This window comes from Eriocheir sinensis, chromosome 65 (genome assembly GCF_024679095.1).
Source record: "Eriocheir sinensis breed Jianghai 21 chromosome 65, ASM2467909v1, whole genome shotgun sequence".
Classification (NCBI taxonomy): domain Eukaryota; kingdom Metazoa; phylum Arthropoda; class Malacostraca; order Decapoda; family Varunidae; genus Eriocheir; species Eriocheir sinensis.
Genome location: NC_066573.1, coordinates 744747 through 757576, shown reverse-complemented (window position 1 = coordinate 757576; position 12830 = coordinate 744747). Strand labels below are relative to the sequence as shown.

The 12830-nt window shown below is 42.5% G+C and overlaps 1 protein-coding gene across 1 annotated transcript in view; it reads left to right on the top strand.

The window, feature by feature from the left end:
• The window catches only part of LOC126987494 (cytosolic 10-formyltetrahydrofolate dehydrogenase-like), a gene marked incomplete at its 3' end in the record, with an annotated part of 58739 nt that extends 48197 nt beyond the window's left edge, over window positions 1-10542 (top strand). Inside the window, 2 exon segments of the mRNA XM_050844458.1 lie at window positions 6661-6776; window positions 10321-10542. Of these exon segments, the coding sequence (XP_050700415.1) occupies window positions 6661-6776; window positions 10321-10542 (338 nt within the window).
• Between the last annotated feature and the right edge of the window lie 2288 nt (window positions 10543-12830).

Genomic DNA, 12830 nt, shown 5'->3' with positions numbered 1-12830 from the left:
TACTGTGTAGCAGCAACGGGCCAAATTTGTGCCATGATATAAACCCCCCAAAAGAGATGATGCATAATCTGATCACAAATGCTTTGATATATATTATGAAATGGTTTGTGTGAGGGGTGATTTTTTCTCATTTTTCTCGCTTAGAGGGACCATTAACCCGGTAGCAGCGACGGGCCAAATTTGTGGCTTTACCGTGTAGCAGCGATGGGCCAAATTTGTGCCATGATATAAACCCCCCAAAATAGATGATGCATAATCTGATCACAAATGCTTTGATATATATTATGAAATGGTTTGTGTGAGGGGTGATTTTTTCTCATTTTTCTCGCTTAGAGGGACCATTAAGAAACATGATCCCCGCTGCTACCGGGTTAAACATGACTACATAGTACATACGCACTCATCTCCCTGACATTCATGGTTTCAGTATTCGTGTCTTCATTTATTTGTGGGGATTCTGTGAATATGGTTATTTTCTTGACCTCAAGAATTTGTGATGTAGTATATTGTGAGTGAGTATAGATAGTGAGTGAGTTGAGTGGGGTAGGGTGTGGACGTGTTGGTGTGAGCTCCTCGCTCCTTGGAACTGCTGAGTTGACAATGGCGGGTAGAACCAGGAATCTGAAAGACTTCTGTTGTGTCAGTGAAGATTTTACAGGCGAGAAGTGGATTGCTTGCTGTTTGTGTCCAAAGTGGTGCCATGTGAAGTGTGCTAATCTGAGTGGAGTCCAGCAGGATAATGTACCTGAAATAAATCAGATTTGCATTCCATGTCTTCATAAAGTGTCTCTCGTTACCAACATTGTTGAAGAATTGGATAAATTCAAGCAAGAATTATCTAAAGAAATATCTGTGGTCAAAGATGAGGTTGAATCTCGGGTGTCCAGTGTTAAGGAGTTGAGTGAGGTGGCAGGCGTGATTTGTGCTGAGCCAGCAGCAGAGTCGGGTCACGCCAGTTTTGCTGACGTGGCCAGAAGAATCTCCTTGTTGTCAAGGCCTCTGATCAAGACAAAAAGGCTACTGAGATAAACTTTAATGATGAGAATAAAAGGAATGAAGCAGCTCAGAAACTGGAAAATGTAGAGCAAGTTAGCACCAAAAGTGTGGGTAAACTAAGGCCAAAGATCATGATCTGCAATGTGCATAAGAAGGAGACCGGGGTTAAGATAACTGAGACACTGTTAAACAGGAATGAGTTCCTACACTCGATTCCAGGAGTTGAGGGGAAAATTGAGAAGATTTTTAACAAGCCTGCTGCAGGTGGCACAATGCACTGTTCTGAAATGTGACCCAACTGTTAGAGAGCTGATTGACAAACACCAATGACAAGATAAAACTAGAATGGGAAGTGTACACTGTGAGAGATAGATACCATGCAATCATTATTACCATTGTCAAAGATATGACCATCTTTAGGCGAACTGTACTGCCAAGAACAATGGAGAAGCCCCAAAATGTTACAAGTGTGCCAGTGATCATAAATCAAAGAATTGCTTCGTGGCTGAGAAGAAATGCATAAATTGTGTGAGGTACAAGAAGCCTGAAATCAACCACTCAGTGAATGACCAGTGTTGTGTAGTTCTACAGACAGAAATTGAGAGAATTCGTAACATGACCGACCATGGCTATTAACTGGTGATTGAGACTCAAAGATAAATTGAGTGTTAAATGTTCAGTGAGTTGGAAATAATCGTTGGACATTGAATTGTGATACTCTAAAGAAAATATCAGATAAATGGAAAATGAAACAATGGATATTTGTGATAAAATAAAAAGGAAAGATATTGTGACTAGTACTATAGTGACTATAATGATGCCAAGTTTATTAAAAGGCCATCAGTAGGTTATCAATGAAAGCAATTAAAACTCAGTCACTCACTACCATGTGGTGAATAAGTGCATCGAGGATTATTATTGAGGCTAACACCACATATGTTGACGGCCCTGTGGAGCGCCGCGCTGGCAGTGGAGTGGGGTCTGAAACCTCATCAACGGTAAACAATGGTAAATGATATATAAAATAGGTCATCATTTTGCAGTGTTTTTCAGACAACTAAGGCTCTTCATCTCATCAGCTCTCCTCCTCTTACTGATAGTCTTCTACCTTTTAAATTCCATTGCGATGTTGCCTCTCGTTCTATCTTCTATCGATATTTTCACTCTGACTGCTCTTCTGAACTTGCTAACTGCATGGCCCCCCCTCCTCCTGTGGCCTCGCCTCACACAACTTTCTGATCAAACTTATCCCTATACTGTCCAAACTCCTTATGCAAGACTTAACCAGCATCTTCACTCTTTCATCCCTCACGCTGGTAAACTCTGGAACGATCTTCCTTCATCTGTATTTCCTCCTGCCTACGACTTGAACTCTTTCAAGAGGAGGGTATCAGGACACCTCTCCTCCCGATATTGATTTCTCTTTTTGGCCACTCTACTCTATTCAGGAGCAGTAAGTAGCGGACTTTTTTTTTCATTATTGTTTTCTTTTCTTTTTTTATACACCCTCTGCTGGAAAAAAAAAAAAAAGGACAGCAACAATTATTGTGGTATTACACAGCTCAGTGTGGTGGGTAAAGTGCTCACTCTTCTGCTCCTGATGTAAATTCATCTGCTGAAGATTCAGAGCCGTGAGCAATCTGGGTTCACCGTCAGCAAGTCAAAAAATGACTGGATCCTAGCACTTCGGGTCCTTGTGGAATGCCTACATGAGTTTCTACAAGGGCTACTCACAACCTATGTTGATCTTAAGGAGGCTTTTGACTCGGTGCATCATGAGGCACTGTGGGACATATTGTGGATCCATGGGATTCCTGCATGGATTACTGAGTGAATGACTGGCCTTTACTCTGGAAATGAGTGCTGTGAAGTGTGGGAGAGGCATTTTTGGTTTCTTTTTCATGAGTAAGGTAGGGGTGTGTCCTTGCCCCATCACAGGGAGGGAGGAAGGAGCCAGAGCATTAAATCACGTACATCCCCTCAGAGAGTAAGTGGCATACAGAGGGTGAGAACAATAAACGTTGCAAATTAACAGTGTTTGGTGGAGACACTGAGCGCAAAACTCGAAATTACACAGTGCGTGATTCCAAATGGCACAGGTCACTAATTTCTTTATTTCTAGGTACAGTAAGTTTCTGTGTATCCAATTGGCACAGGTCAACTGTTTACGTTTCAGGATGTGAAAAAAACGTGTGAAATCTTATTGTTTTGCGATATGACGACGTGAAGTTTCTGAGTGTTTCAGTCAAATATAATGTTTATTTAGTAAACTTCAAAAGCTTTCGATAGAGTCTGGCACAAGTCTTTGCTTTCTAAACTGCCCTCTTTCGGATTCTATCCTATCCTATCCTTTATCTCCAGTTTCCTTTCTGGCTGTTCTATCTCTGCTGTGGTAGACGGTCACTGTTCTTCTCATAAACCTATCAACAGTGGTGTTCCACAGGGCTCTGTCCTATCACCCACTCTCTTCCTGTTATTCATCAATGATCTTCTTTCCATAACAAACTGTCCTATCCACTCATATGCTGATGACTCCACTCTGCATTATTCAACTTCTTTCAACAGAAGACCCTCTCAACAGGAATTACATGACTCCAGGCTGGAGGCTGCAGAACGCTTAACCTCAGACCTTACTATCATTTCCGATTGGGGTAAAAGGAACCATGTGTCCTTCAATGCCTCAAAAATCCAATTTCTCCACCTATCAACTCGACACAACCTTCCAAACACCTATTCCCTATTCTTCGACAACACTCAGCTGTCACCATCTTCAACACTAAACATCCTTGGTCTATCCTTAACTCAAAATCTTAACTGGAAACTTCACATCTCTTCTCTCACTAAATCAGCTTCCTCGAGGTTGGGCGTTCTGTATCGTCTCCGCCAGTTCTTCTCCCTCGCACAGTTGCTATCCATATACAGGGGCCTTGTCCGCCCTCGTATGGAGTATGCATCTCACGTGTGGGGGGGCTCCACTCACACAGCTCTCTTGGACAGAGTGAAGTCTAAGGCTCTTCGTCTCATCAGCTCTCCTCCTCTAACTGATAGTCTTCTACCTCTTAATTTCCGCCGCAATGTTGCCTCTCTTTCTATCTTCTATCGATATTTCCACGCTGACTGCTCTTCTGAACTTGCTAACTGCGTGCCTCCCCCCATCCCGCGACCCCGCTCTGCGCAACTTTCTACTCGTGCTCATCCCTATACTGTCCAAACCCCTTATGCAAGAGTTAACCAGCATCTTCACTCTTTCATCCCTCACGCTGGTAAACTCTGGAACAATCTTCCTTTTTCTGTATTTCCTTCTGCCTATGACTTGAACTCTTTCAAGAGAAAGGTATCTGGACACCTCTCCTCCCGAAATTGACCTCTCTTTTGGCCACCTCTTTAGATTCTTTTTGTGAGCAGCAAGTAGTGGGCTTTTTTTTTTCTATTATTGTTTACATTTTTTGTGCCCTTGAGCGGTCTCCTTTGTTGTATAAAAAAAAAAAAAAAAAAACGACCCATACTATTATGCTAAATATAGTACTTTATATATTATTTTCCTTTTTTTTTATTGTAGATGTTGGTCATGGCCTAGGAACGCACGCGATTCATATCTGATGAGGACTTAGGAAACCTGGTGAACTCTGAGGAATTCAATGACTTACCAGACATTACTATCTATCTATCTATGTCTCCGACACCTTGCTCCCTCGCGGGAACTACCCCCCAGGGGGTGGCCACAGCAGAAGTGCCTCCATCTCTCCCTGTTCTGGCACTCCCTCTCAGCACACTCAATCCTGCTACTTCCAACTCTCTCGCTCCAATACTCACTCACCCTATTGATCCACTTCACAGGTGATCTTCCCCTCCCTTAATCCTTCCCTCATACACTCTTCACGAATTCATTCTCCCCCATTCTCATCACGTGTCCAAACCATCTCAATGCACCACGTTTCACTCACTCCACCACTCCACACTCCACTCTTTACTAAATTGACATTACTAAAGACATTGCTTAATTTTGTAAAAATAAAAAAAAAATAAAAATAAAAATAAAAAAAGGCTATACAGGCTGCATGTTACCCGAAGATGCATGTACAAAATCACCCATTTCTATTTAATCCAGGCACCCTGATTTTTGTGCAGCCCAGGGTTGGCAGGCAGACTGGGACATCGAGTGTACCTTCTATAGTCTGTTCAGAGCATGAAGGCGGTTCAGGGTGGAGCTGGTATCGTCGTTTACCTCTACCCATGCTGCCAAATCAGCCTTCATACATGCGTCTCTCTCTTATTTCCCATCCATGTGCTATTTGAAAGTGATATTTTATATATTCTGTATATAGTAAAGGAAGTTACATAGTACAATGAGTGTCGATGTTTAGGATTATAACAACGATTTGTATAAATTCCATGACATGTGGCAGCGATTTTTTCCCATGTTGCCACGTTTTGTTGTTGTTGTTGTTGTTGTTGTTGGTGGTGGTGGTGGTGGTTGGCGTGTCCCCTTAGGTCCCTCCCCCGGGTCGAGAGGTTGAGAGAGGGAGAGAGAGAGATAAACAGGTGGGCTGTGGTTGGGTAGGTAGGGAGACGGTGCTAATCTGATAATTGGCGGTCAAACTGGCAGCGCCGCACTCATGGGAATACCAGAATCTGCCACACCTTGAACTGACTTGATGCTCTGAACAGACGATAGTTTAGTGTAGAGACTAGTTTTTTGCTGAATTTCAAATATTTTGGTTTGAGGAACAGAAGTTCTCAATACTTTTTTTTTTCTTTCAATATTTTTTTCAATTATCTCCATGTTGGATTTGTTTTTATTAAATTACAGTCATTTACATTCAGTAGCAGTCCAGAAGCCTTATTTTTGTACCACAGTACCATTTGGAATGAATGAAGCATGTTTTCATATTTTATTTTTATTTTTTCCTACTGTGATTCCAATTGGCACACATCGATCATAATCGTTGCAATGTCGTAGATTGACTGATCTACAGTTAAAAACAGACCTAGTGACCTGAAATTTCTTTTTCTTGTTAGGTGGAAAATATTGAATTTTTGTTATTAAATTCCTAGCTCAAAGAGTTGGAAATGGAAGATGCATTACCCTAAAATGACAAAAGTTTCCCTAATAATTGTCCAATTACCTTCCTTTAATTAAGGCATAATTTACTCAAAAGTAGAAGCCCTGGAATTATTGCGCCATGTGGCTCAACTGGTGCTGTGTCTGCCCACAATGGACAAGAACAAACCTGTGTGATTTTTTAGTGGACTTAAAGTTAGCGGAGGAGAAACTACATTTAGCGGAAGCTAATTGGTCCGCTAACTGAAAATGCTAATTAGCTAATGGAAAAGCTAGCTTCGCTAATTAGCTGTTAGCGGATTAGCGGAATCCTGCCCACCACTGCAAATACGTTACACATTGGGCAGAGGCAAGAATGCCCCAAATTCATTGTTCATCTCAAATGCATGACACTCATCCTGTGTAAGGCACTCAGCATAATAATTATGAAGTCCTATCATATCTGGCAAAGTCTCAGTAGTTTCATGATTTTATATTTCACATTTATCATGGTAGGTCAGCATAGAATATGTATAGCATTATATATCATATATGTTTTTAATGTGTAACATGAGATTTCTTTCCACTGGATTTCTGTTTATAGTTGGAATATTTTCTTGCAGGTTCATGCAGCTGGAAAGGAAGATGTAGACAGAGCAGTTGCTGCAGCTAAACAGTCATTTTATAAGGGCCCATGGGGAACAATGAATGCTAGAGACAGAGGAAACCTCCTTTACAGGTAGGAACACTAAGTAATCACGGCCTGTGTATTACAATGATAGGTGAGTATTAAGAGGCACCAAAGAATCTGTCTGCTGATATTATTTCATATGTTATGTTAAGAAAAGGCCAGTAGAATTGATTTTTTGAGCCCCATTTTTGTATTGGGGCTTTGTGGTGCAGTGGTTAGCACACTTGGCTCACAACTGAGAGCCTGGGTTCAATTCCCGGGCGGAATGGAAAAATTTGGGTGGCTTTTCTGATACCCTACGTCCCTGTCCACCCAGCAGTGAATGGATACCAGGTATTAATCGGGGGTTGTGTCCCATCTCCTGGGGTCTGTTCCCTTCTCCTATAATTCCTTCCCCTTCTGTCTCTCTCCGGCATATGACCACAGATGTTGCGCCAACTAAACGAAACTTTCCAAACTTTTCCCATTTTTGTAAAGACTTTTCAAAACTTCATCAAAAGCCAATTAAATTGCAGAATGTTTTTCAGTATAGCTCTAGGCGCACCTTAACATCCATAGTGGTTGGCAAGAGACACATGGGTATGTTGAAAATCAATAAATATCTGCTGCCCATCTCAACCCTCCCCACATTTTTTGTGTGTGCATGTTCAAATATCTAATTATTTATGTGCCTAATCCATCCTTCCTTGTTTGTGTTTTGGAAATGGGGAAAAGTAAAAAAAGACCAAGGAAAACATATACGTAGGATGGGAGAAGAAAACTTAAAGGTGGTACATGAAGAAAAATATTTGGGAGTAACAATGCAAGACACTCTATCCCCAGAGAAGCACATAAACAAGCTATTTGAAGAAACCTACAGGATGATGCAAAATATAAAGGTATCATTCCATTTTATGGACAAAGAAATGATGAAGATGTGCCCACTTGTAAAATTTTACCCATACAGGTAACTCTAGATTTACGCGAGTATTGTGTCCTTGAAAAGGTCGCGTAAATCAAAAACAATGTAAATCAAACGAGGTAGGTTTGTACCTCTCACTCTGACTCCTCTCCCTCCCGTGGTTCCTCCTCTGGCTGCCCTTCCCCTTGTGGTAGCACAGCAGCGAGGGTGTTGTTGTTGTTGAGTAGCGTGGCACCGTGGGTACTGTATTGTTGTTCAAGTGGTGCGCGGGAAGAACTGAGCTCAGCTGTGTGGCCGCGGCACCGTGTGAGTCCAGTTGCGTGAGACATCTGGTGGCCACTCCATAAAACATCACGTATAAGTGAAAAAAACTTGTAAGTTAAGCATTTATTTGGATTTTCAATCCCGCGTTATTTAATAAACGTGTAAACCAAAGTCGCGTAAATCGAGTTACCTGTAATTGTGTATTTTCATAAACACTGAAAACTGAAAAAAAAAGTTCCGTTTCCCAGTGTAAAATTATACCCATACCTGTTTTAATATGGTCCCCCTGCAGGGCCCCACTGGCAGCCTCGGTGCCTTTCAGTCTGTCGCCAAGTGTACTGTCTGGCTATACAGACAATGTGCAGACAACATATATACACAATAGAAAAAATATATATATCTATGTTTATTTGGTTCGTCAGTATTATTATATGTATTATTATACGTCCGCTACTTTTAACAGATTTTCGACATTAACAGACTGAGCTCCCCCCCAATTAGTCCGTTATGTTGAGGGTTTACTGTGCTTGCATACAACGTGACTGAATGTTTGCTTTGGAATCGGTTGTACAGTACCATCCCGAGTTTTGCGCTATCCGAGTTTCGTGATCCTCAAGTTTCGTGGTTATTCCTAAATTATTATCATCCTGACTTTCGCACATTATCACCCCGAGTTTCGCGCTGCTTTGACATGTATGGGTCACGTCTACTTACCATCGGCGTCATGCGCCCTACTTAGAAGGTAGTGTCATACTGGATGTTTTCTTCCAAACATTGGGGCTATGGCAAAAGAGAGAGAGAGAGAGAGAGAGAGAGAGAGAGAGAGAGAGAGAGAGAGAGAGAGACTTGTTAAACGATGAAGCAAGAGTTGGGGAGAGTGGGAGGGGGGGATGTGAGGAACTCCTGTCCAAGTATGTAGTCTCAAAATACGTGCCTTGGAAAAAGGAAGAAAACAGGAAGAGAGAACGGGTCGTTTTGAAGCCGCAGTTGAAGGCGGCTGCCTTACGATTGGCTGACAGTTTTGAAAACACACTTTCGATTCGCAGGGAGTCCGATGACGATCATCCTATCAGTGGCCTCACTGCCTTAAGGCGGTGTCACACTTGCTGTTTTCCTCCAATTGTTGAGGCTACTGGCAATGCCCGTACGCCCAACCGGGAGCGAGTTGTCAGTTGTCCGTAAGCTGGTGTCACACTGGGCCTTTTTCTTCCCACTGCGTTGGCGGCAGCTAGGGCAACCGGCAACTCCAACTTCTCCGGGTGTGCATCACACAAGACCAAGACTGGTTGCCCGTATCCACATCCACAACGTAAACAAAGCACTTGCCCTGTATCGACATGACGCCGTCTGTTAAAATAAGGGCTGTCACGCCTTGTGTTGCCAATACCCAAGTTGTGGTGTAGTGCGGCGACGGCCTGATGAGCGAGCCTCCCATAACCCATTCAGTGAGTGGGGTACCTCTTTGGCCAACTCGGTAAGGAGAGGCTCTCCCGTCACGCTGGTCGCGGGTTCAATCCCAGGCAGCCGGGGAATACCCTCTCCTTGTTGTGATTAATTTTTCATGTGTTTCGATACACGCAGAGGACGTGTGGGACCGAGAGAGTAATAGAAAAAGAGAGTAGAAAATCTCTTCATTAAAGTGGACTTGTTGCTGCAGTTAAATGGAAGGAGGAAACAGTTGTGGGTGTGGCATGCCTGTGGTTCCTCTGTGCCAGGTCTCATTGTCACCACTGCGCGTGCACGGCCAACCCACCCATCCAGGCTCCAACCACATAAACACATGGATCGAATAACAACAAACACACACACACACACACACACACACACGCACACACACATGCACACACCAGACTCATTAGGAACCATGGTAGATGTTTCTGACAAACAGAAACGACTTCACCATTTCTTTGAGTGTGTTAGAATGTATTTGGTGAGTGGCTCACATGAACCAAACCTAGCTCTTGGCAAGAAGAGAGCAGTCATCTTTATCACTGCTCTCTTCTTGCCAATGGGTATGTTTGGTTTGTGTGAACCACTCACCAAATATGTTCTAACACACTCTAGAAAATGGAAAAGACATTTTCGTTGATCAGAAACATCTGCCTTGGTATATGTGTCGCTACATGTATACGCACATGTATACATATAAGTATACATTTAAATATACATACATTGTTTTGGCTCGTACAAAATGTAGGCAACATAGATGCCTACTTGCCTGTAAAGTTTTATCGCAATACCCCAGATAGTTTAGTTAGATGATCTCAGGTGTCCCGTACCCCCCTTAAGGCCAAGTCAGATAACAGCAGATATAGAGACAAGACAGTACGAGCATAACCCTTTTCTCGTATATCACAATTAGGTAAATACAACTAAGTAAATACAACCATCTTAATTACCTTATATAAATTCCATTATCATTTTCAGACTGGCTGATCTAATGGACCAGCACAAGGAAGAACTGGCTACTATTGAGACCATTGACTCTGGTGCCGTATACACATTGGCTCTCAAGACCCATGTGGGAATGAGCATTGATACTTGGCGCTACTTTGCTGGGTGGTGTGACAAGATTGAGGGCACCACCATACCTATCAACAATGCACGGCCTAACCATAACTTAACCATAACCAAAAAGGAGCCTATTGGGTAAGGATGTACCTTTTGTTTATTTATTATCTATGTTTTTTCTTACCTCATGCCCTTGAGATATTTCCAATGCTGTAAAAAAATTATAAACATCCCTGGTCTCTCATGATTTTGCCAATTCTTTTGGTACGTATTCTCAAGTTTTACCTCAATAGATGCTTTCCTCCTGAACTCTCCAGCTTCATGTATCCTACTGTAGTTTCACTATACAATATAAGTCAAAATATTAATATTAACCCGGTAGCAGCGATGGGCCAAATTTGTGGCTTTACCGTGTAGCAGCGACGGGCCAAATTTGTGGTTTTACCAAATTTGTGGTTTTAGATGGGCCAAATTTGTGGCTTTACCGTGTAGCAGCGACGGGCCAAATTTGTGCCATAATATAAACCCCCCAAAATAGATGATACATGATCTGATCACAAATGCTTTGATATATATTATGAAATGGTTTGTGTAGGGGTGATTTTTTCTCATTTTTCTCGCTTGGAGGGACCATTAAGAAACATGATCCCCGCTACTATCGGGTTGATATATTAATTCCTGTATTATATTTATAATGTTCTGCCACATGACAGTTTTTTGCTATTCCATGGTAGGAATGTACAACTGAAAGGGTGTATCGTAGCAATTTTTAATGATTTTTCTTTTATACTCCTGTTACCCCTTGTTATTGCATTCATCCAGAGTTGCAAGTGAAGTTTCCTTGGATGAGTAGCAAGTGAGTAATCTTCAGCCATTCAGAAACAAAAAAATAGTCAACTATCATCAGGACTTGAGCAAACCTTCACACACCATTTTGATGCACTCCACATGTTTGTGATAGAACTGTTTTTTACATCTGTGCACTCCACATATTTGTGATAGAGTAGTGTTTCACAGCTATTCTACATTCTGTGTTTATCTATAGGTTTGATGCCCTATTCCTTGTAGGATCTTTCCTTGAGGGGATGATGGCTATTAACCCCTTCAATCCGGCAACGCTGATGTTGGCGTCTGAAGGGCGTCCGACGTCATCACCATTAGTCCTCTTTTAAACCTCTTAATCTTCTTCCATTTCCTCTTAATTCTCTTCTAAATCTCTTTAAGAGGAAGTGGAAGAGAATCAAGAGGAATTTAGAGGAGGATTGAAAGGTTTAGAAGAGGATTAATCCTCTTCCATTTCCTCTTGACCCTTTTCATACTGTGACGCCGACGTCTGCGTCACGTATGGAAAGGGTTAAAAGTAGTCACCAATTTTCCTGTTTTTTCTTTTCTTTTTTTTTACATCTCGGCCTGTTGCGCCGGTAGGCTTTCTTCAGGGGCCTAGCTGGTGGTCGGCCCAAGCCCGTCGTGGCGCAGGCAATTTTTTATAGTGGTGCCAGTTATGCTTGGCTCATGCTGCCCCCCCGGAACTCATTCTTGATTCACTGGACGGTTTCTTCTAAGAGGGTGGTCTTCAGGACAGCATGTGGGTAGTCTTTGGCCACTCGGCAGTGACTGAAAAATCCCAGGTTCCTTGTTCATACACTCCCATTTTGTAACACTCACCCCAACCCTGACTCCCTGATAGACTCTATTAGGTTCAGGTAACTCTCCATTTAGGCGAGTATTGTGCCCTTGAAGAGGTCGCGTGAATAAAAACAATATAAATCAAACAAGAGGTAGGTTTGTACCTCTATTGCCTACTGTATCACTCTGACTCCTCTCCCTCTCGTGGTTCCTCCTCTGGCTGCCCTTCCCCTCGTGGTAGCACAGCAGCGAGGGTGTTGTTGTTGTTGAGTAGCGTGGCACCGTGGGCACTGTATTTTTGTTCAAGTGGCGCGCGGGAAGAACTGAGCTCAGCTGTGTGGCCGCGGCGCCGTGTGAGTCCAGTTGCGTGAGACATCTGGTGGCCACTCCATAAGATATCGCGTATAAGTGAAAAAAACATGTAAATTAAACATTTATTTGGATTTTGGACCCTGCGTTATTTAAAAAACACGTTAACCAAACTCACGTAAATCGAGAGTTACCTGTATCAGTTTGCCTTTTCAGTGCTCTAGGGCCCTTGCTTGCATCTCTGTGGCAATAGGGACACTTTACTCTTTGTTTACCAACTATTCTACGGTTTCGGTGTTGCCTATCACAGCAATGTGTGCAAAGTTCTTATTTTAACTCTTTCCATCTGAGATGCAGATGTTGACGTCACAGTATGGAAAGGGTCAAGAGGAAATGGAAGGGGATTAATCCTCTCCTATACCTCTCAGTCCTCCTCTGAATTCCTATTCCATTTCTTCTTAAGAGGTTTAGAAGAGGATTAACCCTTTCCT